The 21,505-nt window shown below is 37.6% G+C and overlaps 1 protein-coding gene across 2 annotated transcripts in view; it reads right to left on the bottom strand.

Moving 5' to 3' along the window:
* OXSR1 (oxidative stress responsive kinase 1) overlaps positions 1-21,505 on the bottom strand; it is a 90,283-nt gene that overhangs the window by 26,369 nt on the left and 42,409 nt on the right. For both annotated transcript variants that reach the window (XM_055558503.1, XM_055558504.1), the window contains exons 5-8: positions 16,670-16,725; positions 7,915-8,024; positions 5,083-5,184; positions 591-724 (exon numbers count right to left, since the gene is read on the bottom strand). In XM_055558503.1, the coding sequence (XP_055414478.1) occupies positions 591-724; positions 5,083-5,184; positions 7,915-8,024; positions 16,670-16,725 (402 nt within the window). The remainder of the gene's footprint in view (positions 1-590; positions 725-5,082; positions 5,185-7,914; positions 8,025-16,669; positions 16,726-21,505) is intronic.

Here is a 21,505-nt window from a genome sequence, read left to right as displayed (position 1 = left end):
TTGACTGACCTCAAAGATAAAAGATTATATGCAATAATCTTTAACTTCTGTGCTTCTGTTTAATTCATAGATACACACATTAGATGATCATGTTTTTTTAACTCACCTGCCATTCAATCTTTCTAGTGTTAATAATAAGCTCTTTGATTTTTTGGTCTACTTAACTAAAATACCTTTCCAATAAGGAAGAAAGTATGACTATTTGACATTAAACATAGTATTTGCTATTTCTCCTGTTAATAAAATCGTAAAGAACATTAAGATACTTGTTTATTTATAACTCTTATATGCAAATTAAAAATAAGACCTCCCACTAACTTGGCAGCTCATTAACAAATACATTTATAACTCTAAGAAATTAACCAAGAAATAGCTTAACTATTTAGGGTGCACTGTATACTAAAAAGAAGGGAGAAAGTATATAATTCACTATTTTCAATTTAGTATAATGGTCAGTGTATATTTTTTTTAATGTTTAAGTTTAGTTCTTTTGAATTCTCTCACACGTATGTATGTATGCATGTGATTCTTAGCCTTCTGCAATGGTTTATATATTAGATGAAGAGGATAAGTTTTATCTCATATTTTACCTTTTTTCTGGATCTTTTTGAAGGCACAATGAAATCATTTTTCTAAATGATTTTCCATATTTTTTCAGCATTTCTTTATCTTGAACACCAGTTTCCAAAGAAGGAGGATCATTCTGCAGTGTCAGCATTAAAACCTGTGAGAATTTTCAACATATTGTAAACTTCTGAAGATTCAGTAATCAAATATTGTGGCCACAATTTTTCAATATAGACAACCTCCAAACATCTGAGCAGATTTTATTATCTGAAAGTTCACGTCTAGATCAGTTGTTTGGAAACTAGAGCTATTTAGGTGTTTTCCAGATAAATAATATCCTATAGACAGTGGCTTCCCAGGCAATGTGCCTGCAAAGGCTCAACTGTATCAGCACTGTATTATATGTCCTTTAGTTGAAATCTTTCCTTCCTGTCTTCCATCCAATTCTTACACCAGCAAACTTAAAAAAAAAAAAAAAAAAAAAAAAAAACCACGGCAAAATTAAAGAGTGTGACCTTGCTAACTTTACCTATTCATAGCTGTGTTTCAACTTGACCCCTTGTTGCTGGGAGCCGGCATATTGCATATTGAGTGAGGATCTGTAATAGCTCAACTGGAATTCTATCACTGCCGGGAGCCAGCGTGAGCACTCCGCTCATGACAAAGGTCATGAGGAAGGAGGCTTGGCATACGCAAAGGCGGGATCGAGCCTCAGGAGTCCCCCTGGAAATTCTCGAGCTTCTACCCCCAAAACCAGAGTCTGCCTACTTTCTGCTTTGTGCTTTCACCTACACCTCTGACTTTACGGGGGGCTGTCTCCCACTGCCTCTCTCTGGAAAAAGAGTTAGCTTACAGCTCCAGTTAATAATTCCTGGGTGTGACAGTGTTTAACCTACAAACTCCTTTGGAAATCCTCTAGCCTGCCTGAATAGGTTTTTCCGGCCACATGTGATTGTTCAGAGCCTCCCAACTGTGAGAGGCAGGAGATGTTCTAAACTGCCTAAACACAGATTCCTTTGAGTAGTTAAAAGATTGATTAGAAATTGTATTGGTGAAGGGTTTTTCACTTGTTGGGCCAATGTTTGCTGCTAAGTCTCCATACTCCTTACCTACTGTGTCTTTGGCAGTGTATTGATTGATATAATGGGTGTATAGAAATGTAAAATGCAGCTTTGTTCAATGCTTTTTGGAAGGCTGGCGCCTGACTTTGGAATAATCACCTTTAGAGAAAGATAAGTTTCTTAAAATGTTAACAGGCCTCCGGGCCAGAAGATGATGTCTATCACCTGAACTTTTGTATATGATAAGTTTACAGGAAAAAAGCCTGGCTTGCTGCATGACTCTACCCCTTCCCCCATTATCCTCTATGCATAACTTAAGGTATAAAAACTACTTTGGAAAATAAAGTGCGGGCCTTGTTCACTGAAACTTGGTCTCCCCATGTCATTCTTCCCTTTAACTTCCGGCTGAGCGTCCATCTGGAGCGTGGATGTCCTCTGCGACCATTTATTTGCCTGGGCTTCTAAGACCCACTCGAGAAGGTGTCTAAGGTGGGGCACCTTCCGCTATTCGAGAGGGCGCCTGCGGCCTCCGTGGTCAGAGCTAACCTGGTGTCACGGGTTATATTGATTTTCCGCGTAAACCAAGCCACTCAGCTTCTTTTCTCCACTGAATTTTCCTACTGAGCTATCCTTATTTCAGCCGCTTTTCTCCACTGAATTTCCTCACTGAGCTATCCTCATTCTATTACTCTTTAAATCTTTGATGAATAAATAAATAGGTCGCCGACGCCGTCCCCGCTTCGAATACCCTGGATCAGCCGGGGCTGGTCCCCGGCACCTTGTAACCTGGCCTTCTCTTCCCAGAACGCCTCAAAAACTTCAATCACAGAAATCATTGATGATATCCTAGTTAACAAAGCTATAGCCGTTTTAGTTTGCACTCTTCCTACCTTCCCTGCAGCAATTGTCCATCCTGAATCTCTTCCTTCTTTGACTTACATGGCAACCCACTATCTTGATGCATAGAGACATAAGTAACAAAGGATATGAAGGATATGAATAGGTTATTAAGTAATCATATCCTATTAATATGATGCAATTTGGGGTGATTTTCTATACTGTTTGACTTTTTAATAAAAGCATAACCCATTTTTCTAAGCACAAAGTCAAAACCAAAATCAAAATCAAATTATTATTTGCTATTCAGATTTAATTTATATTTACTAAAAGGGGATTACTAAGGTTGCAAGTATTTCTCATTTTGAGCAAATAGGTTATTAACATGTGTATGTCTGGCTACAATTTCAGGAGTCACTGCCTACAATAATATAAAGTAAACCTCGTTTTTCTCCCTGACCTCCTTTCAAGAATAAGCCATTTCTTGTGCCTCAAAATAACCTCCCACCTAACAGTTATAAAGAGCAATCCTTTTCAAAACCTTGTGAATATTCATTTACACCTAGCAATCTTGACCTTTAGGAAAAAACCAAGGCCTTGCACTGTTTATAATAGCCAGGACATGGAAACAACCTAGATGTCCATCAGTAGATGAATGGATAAGAAAGCTGTGGTACATATACACAATGGAATATTACTCAGCCATTAAAAAGAATACATTTGAATCAGTTCTAATGAGGTGGATGAAACTGGAGCCGATTATACAGAGTGAAGTAAGCCAGAAAGAAAAACACCAATACAGTATACTAACGCATATATATGGAATTTAGAAAGATGGTAATGAAAACCCTGTATGGGAGACAGCAAAAGAGACACAGATGTATAGAACAGTCTTTTGCACTCTGTGGGAGAGGGAGTGGGGCATGATTTGGGAGAATGGCATTAAAACATGTATAATATCATAGAAGAAATGAATCGCCAGTCCAGGTTCAATGCAGGCTACAGGAAGCTTGGGGCTGGTGCACTGGGATGACGCAGAGGGATGGTATGGGGAGGGAGGTGGGAGGGAGGTTCAGGATTGGGAACATGTGTACACCCGTGGCAGATTCATGTTGATGTACGACAAAACCAATACAATATTGTGAAGTAATTAGCCTCTAATTAAAATAAATAAATGTAATTTAAAAAAAGGCCTTAGAGTATCACTAACCTTTCAACCATCAAACATAAAGGTTAAAAAATATATATACACATTTTGAATATGGATATACAGAGAGGTTTTTCATACTATCCTTACTGATTTTGTCTCTCTCTACGTTTTTAGTGCCTTAAAGGGGACAGAGTAACATTTTAAAGGTTCGAAAGTGCTCCAAGAACATAGATACATGAATATCACTATGACAAAAATTCACAATGGTGCTCATCATTTTAAGGCATTTTGTAAAGCAGGCAAGTAAAACTATAAACAATGGCTAGAGCTACAAACAGACACATAGAATTCATGTGCATATTCTCACTTGGGGGTCACACAGATGAAAATGGTTGCCAACAGTATTGGCAGGACCATCTTGAAACACAAAAAACTCATTTATTACTAATGTTGGGGACATTAGGATTAACAACTACATTTTGGGTAACTACTCCCTCAGGATGGGGGCTTCCCAGGTGGTGCTACTGTAAAGAACCTGCTTGCCAATGCAGGAGACGCGAGAGACACAGGTTCAATCCCTGGGTCAGAAAGATCCCCTGGAGTAGGAAACGGCAACCCGCTCCAGTATTCATGCCTGGATAATCTTACAGAGGAACCTGGTGTGCTACAGTCCATGGCATCATAAAGAGTCGGACACGACTGAGCAACTAAGCACACACACACTTCTTCAGGATGTAACAGGCCTTTAAATAAAAGACGCTTAATGTCTCACCACAAAGCAAACTTCTATTCAATAACAAAGAAAATAATACATATGTATGGCACATGAACAATTTGCATGGATCTAACATATAAGAAGCACTTAAAAACAGTGGGTGACACAGATGAGTGCTCAATGAATGTTAGCAATAATTACTATTAACATGGAACTCTTCCAACAACCTTAAGAGGTAGAAATGATCATCATCCCCACTGAGGCTGCTCTACACAGGTGTCTGTGGGGAACACATACTAAACCGAGACTGATTAGATAAAAACATCAAACTAGTTACACAGTCAGGAGATGGTGGGTCATCAAATAAGGTCAGTTACAATGTAAAGCTACCCAGTATTACATACCAAATATCTAAAAGAGATTCTAACTGCTAAAGAAGTTAGAAGGAATGCAGGGCAGAATACAATGGATAAGAATGTCAAATGATCCCACAAACACAAGAGCTCCAGCTATGTGTGTTATTTACATGCAAATGGAGGATAAAACGCTAATATGAATGGCTGAGTTACTGTAAATGAGGACAATTACTATTTTCATAAACTCTTACATTCATATAGTGCTTTTTAATATAAAAATACTTGTTCATATACTAATAAATCTACATAATTCTTAAAAAACAATGTCACATGAGGTGAGCCTCTGACAGAGAACTGAGACATGAGCTGGCAGGGTATTATGGATAGCAGCCTCACCTTCATCGGCGGGTACTTATGGTAAGGAGCTGCCCCCGTGGCCAGTTCAATGGCTGTGATCCCAAAACTCCAGATGTCAGCTTTAAAATCATAACCACGAACCTGGACAGAATAGAGAGATGTACAAGATTACTTTTACCACCCAGGAGTACTTTCAAGATAGCTTCTAATATGTATCAAGAACCACAGACTTTAAGCTGATAAAATATAATCTAAACTAGGCAAAAGCTAAATTTACTTGGTAAGAGGAAAAAAGAAAAAACTGAATGAATGTCCAGCATCAATGGGGAAATGGTTAAGTATTGTATATTCACTTAGAGAAACATTATACATTCAACTAAAAGCAATATTAATGAATCCTATATGAAAATATGGAAAACCACTCTATGATATAATGAGAAAGCACTTAAGAAAGAAGATTACAATATTCTTCAAAAGTGTTGATACTATTACAAACAGGTATACAATCTATTAAAGAAAAAACTAGAAAGACCTAGAACAAAAATAAAAGCTTGGCAGTCTTTTGTTTTCCAAATTTCCTATGTTACAATATTATTTTATCACCTTAATTTTTGGAGTGAAAAAAATTACAAGGGTAAGAATATTTTAAAGTTGCTCGTGTGAATATGTTGCCAAATTTCTCTCCTTTATACTGTCACCAGCATGTTATAAAATTAAATACTTTAATTTTCTATCCTAAGCAATATAGGAGCAGAAACAGGATTTGGGAATGTGTGGTTTGAAACCTAAAATTAAAGCTCCATATTATATACTGCCTCAACATGGAATAAATAGAAGGACCTGTAATGACCTAAGTGAAAGTTCCCTACCCCACTGTCCTCCCAAGGAGAATGTGCCCTAGGCCCCAAGCCCTGCTTATCAAACGATCAGGTGCAGTTCCTCTTTATTCCTGAGAAGCAGGTTTCTGCTCCCTGCCAGCCCTTAGAAAACAAGCCAATCATACCTTCACAAGGAAACCAAAGGGCACATCACTTTCTTGATACTACAAAGCCTGTCTCCTGTAGCAACTGTTCATTCCCTTCCTAAGTGCAAACCCGTAAGGCATGCAGCGTCCTGTGCCTCCAGGTATGCGTACAAGCAAATAATAAATTGCGGCCAATCTCATCAGGCCCAGTGTCAGGTACCTGCATGCTCAGCCATCTCCATAACCCTAGTGTGGGAAGTCTTGACCCACACTAAGGTCAATACAGGCATTGTAACAGAATGAAAAGTAGATTCAGTTCTACATACGGAGTTTGACATAAGACACTTATGTAAAACACCTACAGGGAGTTGGAATACCTACCCAATTTTATAAAACAAGACTCAACTGGATACAATTTATAAATAATGAACAATGAACAGGTGGGAAGTAGAGACAGAAACAGCAAGTATGTGTAGTCAGAGATGAGGTGCTGGGAAGCAATGTTGCTTGGCAGTAGAAGGAAAGCCAGAGAGAAGTCAGAGAAATGGCCTAATAAGCAGGAGAATGAGGAAGCTAAAGATGTCAGTAAAGGGCACGCCAGTCAGAATGGCTGCTAAAAGAAAGTCTATAAACAATAAATGCTGTAGAGGGTGTGGAGAAAAGGGAACCCTCTTACACTGTTGGTGGGAATGCAAACTAGTACAGCCACTATGGAGAGTAGTGTGGAGATTCCTTAAATAATTGGAAATAGAACTGCCATATGACCCAGCAATCACACTGCTGGGCATACACACTGAGGAAACCAGAACTGAAAGAGACACGTGTACCCGAATGTTCATCGCAGCACTGTTTATAGTAGCCAGGACACGGAAGCAACGTAGATGTCCATCGGCAGATGAATGGATAAGAAAGCTGTGGTACATATACACAATGGAATATTACTCAGCCATTAAAAAGAATACATTTGAATCAGTTCTAATGAGGTGGACGAAACTGGAGCCTATCATACAGAGTGAAGTAAGTCGGAAAGAAAAACACCAATACAGTACACTAACACATATATATGGAATTTAGAAAGATGGTAACAACGACCCTGTATGGGAGACAGCAAAAGAGACACAGATGTAAAGAACAGTCTTTTGGACTCTGTGGGAGAAGGCAAGAGTGGGATGATTTGACAGAATAGCATTGAAACATGTATATTACATGTGAAACAGATCTCCAGCCCAGGTTTGATGCATGAGACAGGGTGCTCAGGGCTGGTGCACTGGGATGACCCTAAGGGATGGGATGGGGAAGGAGGGGTTCAGGATGGGGGACACATGTATACCCATGGCTGATTCATGTCAATGTACGGCAAAAACCACTACAATACTATAAAGTAATTAGCCTCCAATTAAAATAAATAAATAAATTAAAAAAAAAATGTGAGTAAAGGGGAAAAGGTCAACAGTTTCAAATGCCACAAAGAGAATAAAACAAGGAGAAAAATATGAGCACTGGATTCTAGAATTAGCAGTTTCCTTCCATAAGGTGATGGGATGAGTGACATAAACTGCAGTCTGTTTGACACAACCAGGAAATAGGGATGTGGGGAAAACTAGTCCTTCAAAAGCCATGTGTAAAAAGATCAGGTCATTTTACTTGTACTAAGGATTTGCCATTAAATCAATCTTAATTATACTATTCCTTAGGTTGCCTTTGTATAAATCTTGAGATTAATATGTGTTTTGCTAAGTTCTAGAGTTTGGGGTTTATTTTTAAGCATGATGCCAAGTCTTAAACAAGGAACAGAAGCATGTTTCCCAAAGCTAACCTAGCAGACCACTCGAAAGCAAACACTGCTCAGTTTTTTTTAATTTTGTAAAATAACTCAAATCACTGTAAAAAGACAAAAGACCCAGTACCTGTTCCATAACTTCAGGCGCCATCCAGCAAGGTGTTCCAACAAAGGTTTTTCTCACTTTATTTCGAGTAATGTCACCACCAGTTGCTAAAAAAGCACTAACTCCAAAGTCTAAAACAGAATATAACAGCAGGGGATTAAAAGTACAGTAACTAACATAAATACATAGGAAAATAATATAATTATGGTCCTACATACATAGTATGACCTTTTCTCATCTTTCTGCTGAACTTCTTGACTAAATTAACATATAGCTTAATGGGTTCCTCATTCTATTCCTCTCCACCTCCACACACCATCTCCTCAGATTTTCCTCCTTGCTCCAATGCATTCTTTTCATTTTCCCAAACTGAAACTCTGTATCAATTAAACAATAACTCTTACTGCCCCTTCTCCTCAACCCCTGGCAACAACCGTTCTACTTTCTGTCTCTATAATTTTGACTACTCTAAGCATTTCATGTAAGTGGAACCATACAGTATTTATCTTTCTATAATGGAGTTATTTTATCTAGCACAAGATCTTCAAGGTTCATTCATGTTCTAGCATGTGTCAGAATTTCCTTCCTTTGGAGGCTGAATAATATTTAATTTATGTACATACCACATTTTGTGTATACATTCATCCACTGATGGACACTTAAGTTGCTTCCCTATTTTAGCCATTGTAAGTAATGCTGCTATGAAAATGGGTATACAGATAGCTGTTTCAATTCCTGCTTTAGGTTCTTTGGGGTTATATATTCAGAAGTGGAATTGGTGGATCATACAGAATTTTTAATTGATTTAAGGAACTGCCATACTGTTTTCCACGAGAACTCTACCATTTTATGTCCCTACCAATAGTGAACAAGGATTCTGATTTCTCCACATCCTTGCTATTTTGTATTTTTTTGATAAATAGCCACCCTAATGGGTGTGTTATTATCTCCTTCTAGTTTGACTTGTATTTTTTCCCTGATGATTAGTGATACTGAACATCTTTCATGTGCTTTCTGAACATTTGCATATCTTCTCTGGAGAAATGTCTATTCAAATCCATTTTAAAATTGATTTTGTTGTTACTGTTGAATTTAAAGAGTTCTCTGTATATTCTGGATATTATAAGTCTCTTGTCAGATACATGATTTGCAAATATTTTCTCCCATTCTGTGGGTTGCCTTCTTCCTCTGTGGATAGTGTCTTTAAGTGCACAAATTTTTAAAATTTTCATGAAATCCAATCTATTTTTTTTGTTTTCTGTTGCCTGTGCCTTTGGTGTCATATCTAAGAAATCACTACCAAATCCAGTGTCATGAAACATGTGCCCTGTTTTCTTCTAAGAGTTTTATTGTTTTAGGTCTTTATATTAGAGTCCATTTTCAGTTAATTTTTGAATATTGTGTTAGGTAAGGGTCCAAATTCATTCTTTTGCATTGGGATATTTAGTTTTCCCAGAACCATTTGTTGAAAAGACTTTCTCCACTGAATGGCCTTGATATCCCTGTCAAAAATCATTTGATCATATTGTACGAGGGTTTATTTTTGGGCTTTCGATTCTATTCCACTGGTCTTTATGCCAATTTTTATACCAACAACATATTGTTTCTATTACTATTGCTTTGCAATAAGTTTTAAAATCAGGAAGTGTGAATCTTCCTACTTTGTTCATTTTTTAAAAGACTGTTTTGGCTACTTGAGGTTCCTTAAGCTTCCATATGCATTTTAGGATTTTTTTTTCTATTTCTGTCCCCGCAAAAAAGTTATCGGGGTTTTGACAGGCATTGCACTGAATCTGTAGATTACTTTGGGTAGTACTAACTTTTTTAAACAATGATAAGTCTTCCAATCCATGAACAGGAGGGATGTGTTTCCATTTATTTACATCCTCTTTAATTTCTTTCAGCAATGTTTTATAGTTTTCATTGTACAAGTATTTCACCTCCTTGGTTATGTTAACTTCTAGGTATTTTAATTATTTTTGATGCTACTTGTATATAGAATTGTTTGTAATATTTTTCTGATTGTTCATTGTTAGTGTAGAAAATGCAACTGATTTTTAAGTGCTGACTTTTTATTCTACTTTGAAAAGTTCATTTATTAGTTAAGCAGGTTTTTTTTTTATGTAATGTTATGCTTAGGGTTTTTCTGCATGTAAGATCATAGAATCTGCAGAGATAAATTTACTTCTTTCTTTTCAGTCTGAATGTCTTTTATTATTTTTCTTGCTCAATTGTTCAATTTAGAACTTCCAGTAGTACTACGTTGAACAGAACTAACACATTCTTCCTGTGTTCCTGAACTCAGAGGAAGAGCTTTCAAGTCTTTCATCACTGAATATGATATTCACGGTAGGTTTTTCATATGTAGCTTTTACTATGCTGAGGAAGTTTCCTTCTGTTCCTACTTTGTTGCATGTTTCTATTATGAAACGGTGTTGTGGTGGTGGTTTAAGTGGTGCCTGACTCTTGCAAACCCATGGACTGCAGCCTGCCAGGCTTCTCTGTCCATAGGATTCTTCAGGCAGGAATACTGAAGCAGGTTGCCATTTCCTTCTCCAGGGGATCTTCCCAATGCAGGAATCAAACCCAGGTCTCCTGCACTGCAGGCAGATTCTTTACCAACTGACTATGAGGGAAGCCCATGAAAGGGTGTTAAATTTTCTCAAATATCTGTGGTGCACTGAGATAACCATGCGGGTTTTCTTTTTCTCTTTGTTCTGGTAATCTCATGTGTAACACTGATTTTCAGATTTTGAACCACTCTCGCATTCCAAAGAAATTCTACTTGGTCCACTTAATATGCTACTGAATTTGATTTGCCAATAGTATTTTGCTGAAAATATTTACATCAATGTTTATAATAGATACTGGTCCATAGTCTTCTTTTCTTGGGTTAGTATCTCTGCCTGACTTTGGGAATAGGGTAATTTTGGACTCAATAAAATGAGTTAGAAAGTGTTTCTTTCTTTTCAAATTTTTGGAAAACTTTGAGGAAGGCTGTTAGTTTTTCTTTAAATGTCTGACAGAATTTACCAGTTAAACCACTGAGTCCAGTCTTTTTTTTTTCTTAGTCCACCTAGCTAAAAGAATGTCAATTTTGGTGATCTTCTCAAAGAATCAACTTTTGGTTTCATCAATTTCCTCTATTGCTCTTCTATTCTCTATATCCTTTTCTCAACTCTAAATTTTATTATTTCTTTCCTTCTGCTGACTGAGGGTTCAGTTTCTTCTTTTTCTGGTTCCTAAAGCTGTGAAGTTAGGTTGTTGATTTGCTAGCTTTCTTTTTTTCTTAAATAAAGCATCTAAAGCTACAAATCTGCCCCTTAGCAATGCTTTCACTGTGTCCCATGAGTTCTGGTATGGTTGTGACTTTGTTTTCATTAATCTCTAGCTTCTTGTGTGATGTCTTCTTTCATCCACTGGTTGTCAAAATCTATTTGTCAATCTATTTTTGTTTAGTTCCACAAATTTGTGAATTTTCAAGTCTTCTGTGGTTGGTTTCTAGCTTTACCTCATTGTGATAAGAGAAAATACTTTATATGATTATCACTTAATCTGTGGCCTAAAAAATGGTCTATCCTAGAAAATGCCCCTTGGACACCTCAGAAGAATGTGTACACTGTTCTTATTGGGTAGAGTGCTTTGTATATGCCTGTTAGATCTAGTCAATGTGTTGTTTAAGTCTTCTATTTCCTTACATTCTGTCTGTTCTACCCATTATTAAGACCGGAGTACTAAAGTCCCCAACTATTACTATAGAGCTCTCTACAGTTCCTTTTAGTATTACAGAGCTATCTACAGTACCCTTCAATTCTGTTACTTTTTGCTTCATATATTTTGCTGGTATGTTAATATGTGCATGAATGTTTATAACTGTTTATCTACTTACTATATCTATTCAATCTTTTATTAATATATAATGTGTTTTTGTCTCTTACAACCTTTTAAATATAAAGTCTATTTTGTCTGATATTAGAGTAGCTACCCTGTTCTCTTTGGTCACTATTTGCATAGAATATATTTTCCCATCCTTTGCTTCTAATCTCTTTGTATCTTTGTATCTATAAGCAAAGTGAGTTGCTTATAGACACCATATAGTTGGATCATGTTTTTAACCATTCTTTTAATTGGATAGTTTATTTACATTTAAAGCTATTATTGATAAAGAGGGACTTACTTCTATCATTGTGTTATTTTTTTCATATGATTTAAAGCTTTTGGGGGGCTTCCCAGGAGGCACCGGTGGTAAAGAACTGCCCTGCTAATGCAGGAGCCATAAGAGACATGGGTTCGATCCCTGAGTTGGGAAGATCCCCTGGAGGAGGGCATGGCAACCCACTCCAGTATTCTTTTTTTTATTTAATGTATTTGTTTGTTTATTTGTCTGTATTGGGTCTTAGGTGCTCCTGGGCTCCTCTAGTTGCTGTACATGGGCTGGAGGCAAATGTGATCTTAGTTCCCTGACCAGGTATCAAACCTATATCCTCTGCATTGGAAAGTGGATTCTTACCCTGGACCACCAGTGAAGTCCCCACTCCAGTATTCTTGCCTGGAGAATCCCTGGACAGAGAAGCTACGGTACATAGGGTAACAAAGAGACACAACTAGAAGCAACTTAGCATGCGTGTTAAGTTGCTACATGCAACTTAAAAACCAAACAACAAAAAAATTTGTTCATTTCCTATATTACTTATTTTGTGCTTAACTTTTTGCTGTAAAATGCTTAAAATTTTTCCTCATTTTAAAAATTTATATTCTATAGCTATTTCTTTATGGTTACCATGGGGGTTACACTTACCACGCTGAAGTTTTAACACTCTAATTTGCATTTACACCAGCTTAACTGCAATAACATACAAAAACTTTTTTCTTTACAGCACTATTCTTATCTCTTCAGGTTGTTGTTATCACAGAATTACATCCTCATAAACTGTGTGCTCAAAAACATAAACTAATCATTCTTTTAAATGCATTAGTCTCTTAAATTATGTAGAAAAGAAGATGTGGTGTTACAAACCAATGCTATTGTAATATCAAGTTTTAGACCAATAACTGTTTTCTGTAACGTGTTAGTCTCTTAAATTATGTAGAAAACGAAAGTGTAGTTACAAACCACCGTTACAATAATAGTAGTTTTTTTATATACCCATGTATCTACCTTTATTGAGTTCTTTATTTCTTCATACTGCTTGGAGTTATTATCTAGGGTCCTCTCATTTTATCTTGCAAAACTCCCTTGAGTATTTCCTGCAGGGCAAGTCTAGTGGAAACATATTCCCTCAACTTTTGTTTATCTGGAAATGTCTTAATTTCTCCCTCACTTTTAAAAGGATTCTTGGTTGACACTTCTTTTCTTTCAGAACTTTGAATACATTGTCCCTCTGCCTTCTGGCCTCCAAAGTTTCTGATGAGAAGTCTGTCTTATTTAGGACACCTTGTATGTGATGAGTCACTTGTCTTTTGCTGTTTTTACGATTCTTTTTCTTTGTCTTTCTTAAGTTTGATTATAATGTGCCTCTGTGAGTCTCTCAGAGTTCACTTTAGCTGGAGATCACTGAGCTTCTCAGACGTTTATATTCATGTTTTTCATCAAGTTTGAGATGTTTTCAGCCATTATTTCTTCAATTACTCTCTCTGCCCCTTTCTTCTCCATCAAGGCCTCACATAATGTGGATGTTGGTCTGCTTAATGATATCCAAATAGACCCGTCAGGCTCTATTCACTTTTTCAATCATTTTCCTTTCTGTTCCTTGGAGAAGGAAATGGCAACCCATAAATCTGTTCCTTAGACTTGATAATTTCCATATTCAAGTTCACCAATTATTTCTTCAACCAGATCAAATCTGCATTTAAATCCTTCTAATAAGTTTTTCATTTCACAATTCAAGTTATTGTACTTTTTAGCTCCAGAATTTCTTTCTTGTTTCAAGTCTTCTCTCCTTATTGATATTTAGATTTTATGAACAATTGTTGCTTTGAGTTTTTCCGTATCTTTTAACTCTCTCAACATCTTTAAGATGGTTGTTTTTAAAGTCCAATATATCTGCCATCGAACCCTTTTCAGTGATGGTTTCCTTTGAATAGATCATACTTTCCCGTTTCACTGAATGTCTTGTGATTTTTGTTGTTGTTGTTGTTATTGAAGATGGACATTTGAGTCTAATAATATGCTAAAGATGGACATTTGAATCTAATAATATGCTCACTCTGGAAATCAGATTCTTCTCCTTCCCTAGGATTTGCTGTTTTTTGTTATTGTTTTGTTTTTTTAGGTTGTTGTAGGCTGCTTCTGTGTCAAGCATTGGCCTGAAATGTAAACTTAAGGCCTTCTCAGATCTTTTCTGCATCTTTTCCTGAGAACAAACATTCACTTTTCAATTTTCCCTGCAAATATTGCTTTTGTTTTGGTTTTGTGGCCACATCACATGCCTTGTGGGATCTTAATTCCCTAATGAGGGATGGAATATAGTGCCTTGGCAGTGAAAGTGCAGAATCCTAACAACTGGACCCACAGCAAAGTCCCTGTAGTTATTTTTTATTGTCCTAGTCTTTAAGGTTTGGCTTCAAAAAGGGGAAGAGGAGAGAAACGAAGGAAGGAAAAAAAGGCAATGACCTGTTCAAGTGCCCTGGAAATCACGTAGAAAGGAGGAGCTGTAACAACAATGGTTGCCTGTCTCTTTGTCTGCATCTCTGAGATCAGAAGCTGCAATTAGTAATCAGAGCAGATGCTGCTGCTACTTCAAAGGACAGGGTCCTTTCTGCCCACCATAGTTCCTGCAAGTTGTGTGCAAGTTGGTCCAAAAACATGCATAGCTGCCTGCCATGTGGCTGATGGGTAAGAAATGAGCAGCTCTGAAACCGACCAAAATTAACTGCAATTTACCTTCCAAGTCTTGTCCTAAAAGTTTCAAGCAATCAATGAGATGCAGAATTTCAAAACAGTTACACTAGACAGATTCTGCCAATTCAACTGTTGTCTAGGTGGAGAGAAGATTCTTGGTGCTTCCTACTCTACCATTTTCCTAGAATTCCTTCTTTTTTGTTCCTTACCACTTGATTTTGCTTCTCTACCCAATACAGCATAATTGTGCCTGGTTTTGAACTTATATAAATGGAGTCACAAGTTATATATTCTATTTTGACTAGCTTCATTCACCCTATGTTTTTATAATTTGTTTAATGCTTCTGTACACAGCTGGAGTTTTCTTCATTTTCATCAGTACCAAGTTCAAGTGCGTGTGTGCTCAGTTGTGTCCAACTCTTCGTGAGCTCATGGACTGTAGCCCGCCAGGCTCCTCTGTCCCTGGGATTTTCCTGTCAAGAATACTGGAGTGGATTGCCATTTCCTCCTCTAGGGAATCTTCCCAACCCAGGGACTGATCGAACCCACGTCTCTGGTGTCTCCTGCACTGGCAAGCAGATTCTTTGCTACTGAGCCACCAGAGAAGCCCATTATACAGTATTCTAAAGTATAAATCAAGTATAATTTACTTATACATTCTACTAACAAAAGGCTTGGTAATGTTTCAAACTTTCAGTGCTTATTAGCATTATGGCACACTGAAGTATGAGTTTCTCTACACCATAGATTTAGAAGCTAAAGTCTCTGGGTATGCATATCTCCAACTTATTAAAGTGTTCCTACTAGCTTATATTCTCACCATCAGAAGGTGAGATTCTCTCTTGCTTTACACTGGTAACTAGTACTGTCAGATGTGTTTGCTACATCAGTCAATACAATGTGATTTCCCAATGTTATTTTATTGTGCATTAATTGCTAACTAGTTGAGATTGTACACCTTTTACTATATTTATGTTTTGATGTCTTCATTTGAGGTTATTTGACTTTTCCTTAATTAGTTCTTTGTATATTCTATATTTGAGCCCCTTGTCAAGTTATTCATGCTGCAAATAACTTATCTACTTTGTGGCTTTGCTTCTTTACTTATTAATGGTGACAAACTGTTCTTCTTTTGACAAACTGTTCTTCTTTTGATGAACAACAGTTGCTAATTTTACAGGAGTTAAATTTATCAATCTTTTTCTTTATGTTAGAACATTATGGCTTAGTTAAAGTATTCCCTTACCTGAGGACATGAAGATGTGTGCCTAAATTTTCTTCTAAAGCTGAAGAAATAATTCAAGGTTTGGGTAGTTATCTTCCTCCTGCCAAACACCTGACTGTTCCAGCAGTGTGGGACCAAGCTGAGATTTTCTCAGATGATCTGCTTGCTCAACAGTCCTGCAGTTCAGCCATTCTGGAGTCTCACCCTGGGGGAGGGGGCATTTCACCAAGATACCAACACTGGAAGGCCTTGGACTCTAACTCTTATCTCTTCAACTCTGAATCTACCAATATACTTCCACCTCTCAGATGTGTCTTCCTAACTGGAAAATAACCCATTTCTCCCAGAAGAGAAGTATAACTTCCCTAAAGCACATTTATTAAACACAATGAAGTTTCTTGACTACCTCTCCTTTAGAGGAAAGTTAAAGAATGGTATAAGAACCCACAGAAGATGACTCTAACGGGAGTTAGGAATAGATAACCATAGTTAAGTAGTGGTTAGAAAATGCCTGAGACTGAAAATGAAGAATGAGTAGTGGAAGATACCTTGAGTCAGCAGGGATATATCAACATAGTATGTGTGACCAGAGATGGTCCAGGATACAGAAGAGAAAACTGACTAAGAAAACACAGAAGATAAGTAATGCTGTTCTATCAGCCATTAAGCTAAAATAAAAAGATAAAATAAAAAGAAATACTAATCAGTACCTGCAATCTGTACCGAGCCATCTTCTCCAAGAAGAATATTGCCAGCTTTCACATCTCTGTAAGGAAAAAAAAATTACTTATTAAAAAACACTTATTCTTTGGAGTTACATAATTTAAGAAGTTCAATATATTCACCACAACACTGGTAATATTTAAATGCTTTAATGAAAAATTGCATTTAAGAGTATTAGGGCCAATAGCAGAATTTTTAAAATTGTAGTCACTTGTACTAAAATCCAAACACGGTAAATAGAAAGCTATAGTAATACATAGCTTTTACTAGTAAATCTGGAAAAACTCAAGATCATTAAATATTTGACTGAGATAACAGTGGCTAAAGAATGTGACCCTCACGCTCACCTTATCTACTTTTTAAAATACACTGATTTTTCTACACTTTATGAACAAAATTTTACAATGATCAGTATGTGGCTGGTAACAGGGACTATTCTATGCTTGTAGCATAAAGATATAATATAAATTATTCAAACATATCTATAGTCTTATTAGTAACTAAAACAACTCAAGTAATACATAAATACATTCCTGTTATAAAAACCTAAACATCACTGAAAAGGTCAAAATCCCTTTTGACTACTGTTCTCAGGTCTAATATTCTCTACAAAGTTTCCAACCATTATCAGTCTAGTTAATAGAATATGTTCCTGCGACATATCTGAGCTTTTCTTCCAACATAAATGATATTGTACTATCCATTCAAATATACAACATGTTTTTCTCATGCAATAATGTGTCAGTAGAATCTGCAAAATTTACATTCCTCAACTCCCATGAGTAATCCATTTCTTTGATAACCTAGAGAAACTCTCACAAGGCACACAGAATGTACAAGGGGGTTGTCTATATAGTACTGTCTGAAGTAACAAATCAAAAATGGCAACAATCTAGAAAGTCAACAGTAGCAAAAAGGTTAAATTAAATGTTACATCCATGAAATTTATTAGTCAATCAACATGTTATGACTTCAAATGCCCTCTACCACCTAATCCACACTGCCAGTGAACACTTCAAATAGGACCGTGCATTGTGTGTGCCACCATTAGTTACACACTCACAGGCATGAACACATCTTTCCATACACACCAAAAGGAACACAAGGAATTTAGGTTTTTTAAAGGAGAGGAGTAGGACCAGAGTCAAGGGGAACAGTGTTTGACTGTCCTATGGGAGTGGACTCACCTACTTATTTCATAATTAAAAATAAATATAATTAAACAAACACAAGAGAGCCAGACCTTGAAGCTAGACTGAAAGAAAAGTGAGGCTAGTCATGGAAGGAGGCCGTATATGTCAGGAAAAGGAACCAGTGAAAGGACAACACATCATCTCTTTGCTGTCCTTCCCATCTTCTTTTCCCCATCCTTAGATAACCATTCCTTGGTAAATAATGAACAACAGTTTCACAAATGTTACGTAGCAGCATCACCATACCAAGAGTACACAACACTTTTCCCGAATATATATTGAAGCATAAAGAAATCATGTGACTCAGTATTTTGCTCTGCTTATAAATGCAAGGAATTTATAGGACTTCCCCCCAGAGGGGGGACTTACAGTAAAGGCTGGCTCACTTTGTCCTACAAACCTAAAGCCTACACAATGAACAGGAGAGAACTAAGGATATTTCCTTCCTGCAGTGACAAACACCATTCAACTAAGCCAACCATGAACCTTCAACTCCTTTTTCTGAATGACATCTAAAACTAAATGGGAAAAAACAACGTACAGTTCAGTCACTTCCTCCTGTTTTTTGCAGCAGGCTGCAACATACAGTGTTAGTACAGAAGCTGATCCTCTTACAACTACATGAGAAGCTGCTGAAGAACTCAATGTCAACCATTCTACAGATGTTCATCATTTGAAGCAATTGAAAAGGTGAAAAAGCTTAATAAGCAGGTTCCTTCTGCTGCTGCTGCTAAGTCACTTCAGTCGTGTCCAACTCTGTGTGACCCCATAGACGGCAGCCCACCAGGCTCCCCCATCCCTGGGATTCTGAGCTGACTGCAAATCAGAAAAATCATCGTTTTGAAGTGTTGTCTTCTCTTACTCTACCCAACAATGAACCATTTCTTGATCAGACTGTGATGTGACAAAAAGTGGGTTTTACATAACAACCAGAGATTACCAGCTCAGTGGTTGGACTGAGGAGAAGCTCCAAAGTACTCCCCAAAGCCAAACCTGTAACAAAAAAAGGTCATGGTGGCTGTCTGCTGGTCTGATGCACCACAGCTTTCTGAATCCTGGTGAAATGATTACATCTGAGATGCACCGAAAAATGCAATGCCTGCAGCCTGCATTGGTCAACAGAGTAGGCCTAATTCTGCTCCATGCTGCTGCTGCTAAGTCGCTTCAGTCGTGTCCGACTCTGTGCGACCCCATAGACAGCAGCCCACCAGGCTCCCCCATCCCTGGGATTCTCCAGGCAAGAACACTGGAGTGGGTTGCCATTTCCTCCTCCAGTGCATGAAAGTGAAAAATCAAAGTGAAGTCGCTCAGTCATGGCTGACTCTTAGCAACCCCATGGACTACAGCCTACCAGACTTCTCCGTCCTTGGGATTTTCCAGGCAAGAGTACTGGAGTGGGGTGCCACTGCCTTCTCCGTGACAATGCCCAATTGCATACTGCACAACCAACACCTCAAAAGTTGAACGAACTTGGCTATGAAGTTTTGCCTTATGTGCCATATTCACCTGACCTCTCACCAACCAACTACTATTTCTTCAAGCATCTTGATAATTTTTTGCAGGGAAATTGTTTCCACAACCAGCAGGAGGCAGAAAATACTTTCCAGGAGTCCATGGAATCCCAAAGCACAGATTTTTATGTTATAGGAATAAACAAACTTATTTTTGTTGGCAAAAATGTGTTGATTGTAATGGTTCCTATTTTGATTAATAAAGATGTGGGAGTGAAGCTGTGAAGTTGCTCTGTGGTGCCCAACTCTTTGCAACCCCATGGACTGCAACCCACCAGGCTCCTCTGTCCATGGGATTTTCCAGGCAAGAGTATTGGAGTGGGTTGCCATTTCCTTCTCCAGGCAATCTTCCCGACCCAGGGATCAAACCTGGGTCTTCAGCATTGTAGGCAGACACTTTTACTGTCTGAGCCACCAGGGAAGATAGGCATGTGTGGGAGCCTAGTTATAATGATTTAAAATTCATGGTCTGAAACCACAATTATATTTGTACCAACCTAATAGTTAGTACATAGAGGGCATCTCTCATCTACTCATCAAATAGATTTAAATAACTAAATAAAAGACAACCTGCTTTAAATCAACTTATGGAGATAAATGAATCACTAAAACCAACCATCCATCCAACTAAACACTAAAATAAAACTTGGTTATCTCTGAAGAGATGTGGAGCAGCAAATCAATCAATTCAACTACATACCAAAATAAAATCAATTGTTCCCTCCTGCTATCCCAGCTCCCAACTGCCACCTCTTAACTCTGTTCCAAATATCAGACTTATAAACCAGTATGCTGTAACAAAATAAGACAACTAACTATCCAACTACATAGGAGACCAGTTAAACTACAACCTATTATATAAATGAAATACTACAAATACTAACAAACATATGTGGTAATATGTTTATTTTGGCATAAATCTCTCTCAAAGGAATCACAAGAAAATGGCAAGAAGTAGTTCCTTTTAGAGCAGGATACCAGAAGTTCAGTGGCAGAAGGAGACTCTTTTTTAAAGTGCTTTATTTTTTAGAACAGTTTTAGATTTACATAAAAGTTGAGAAGATGGTGCAGAGGAGTTCCCATACAGCTGTCGCTTAGTCTCCCCCATTATTAACACTGGGCATTAGTATGGTTCTTTCGCCACATTAATCGATCAGTACTGATGCACTGCTATTAATAGGATGTTCTTCTAATGGAATTTGTATCATGTTTTCCTCATGATTAGATTGGTGTTAAGAGTTTGGGGAAGGAAAACCGGGGAAGTGTCATTTTCATCACATTGTATGTAGAGTACATAACATTACCACGAGTTAGCACCATTGATACTGAGAAGACCTGCTTTTTTATCCTTGACCATTTTGTACCATTTGAACTTTTAAGCTATGTATTGGCATTGTTGTTGTTTGTGTTCGACTCTTTGCAACCCCATGAACCACAGCACGCCAGGCTTCCCTGTCTTTCACTATCTTCAGAGTTTGCTCAAACTCATGTCTGTTGAGTCGGTGATGCCATCCAACCATCTCACCCTCTATCATTCCCTTCAATCTTCCCCAGCATCAGAGGCTCTTCCCATCAGGTGGTCAAAGTACTGAAGCTTCAGCATCAGTCCTTGCAGTGAAATATTCAGGGTTGATCTCCTTTCTGATTGACAGGTTTGATCTCCGTGCAGTCCAAGAGACTCTGAAGAGTCTTCTCCAGCGCTACAATTCGAAAGCATAAATTCTTTGGTGCTCAACCTTCCTTATGGTGCCTCTCACATCCATACATGACTACTGGAAAAACCATGGCTTTGACTATACGGATTTTTGTCAGCAATGTCTGTTTTTTATTTTTAATACATGGTCTAGTTTGTCAAAGCTTTTCTTCCAAGGAGCAAGTGTCTTTTAATTTCGTGGCTGCAGTCACTGTTTACAGAGATTTTGGAGCCCAAGAAAATAAAATCTGTCACGGTTTCCACTTTTTCCCCTTCTATTTCCCATGAAGTGATGGGACTGAATGCCATGATCTTAGTTCTCTGAGTGCTGAGTTTTAAGCCAGCTTTTTCACTCTCCTTTCACTTTCATCAAGATGCTCTTCAGTTCCTCTTCACTTTCTGTCATTAGGGTGGTGTCATTTGCAT

The sequence above is a fragment of the Bubalus kerabau genome, chromosome 20 (assembly GCF_029407905.1).
Source record: "Bubalus kerabau isolate K-KA32 ecotype Philippines breed swamp buffalo chromosome 20, PCC_UOA_SB_1v2, whole genome shotgun sequence".
NCBI classification, from domain to species: Eukaryota; Metazoa; Chordata; class Mammalia; order Artiodactyla; family Bovidae; genus Bubalus; species Bubalus kerabau.
Note: the sequence above shows the minus strand (reverse complement) of the source record. Positions and strands in the feature narration are given on the sequence as shown.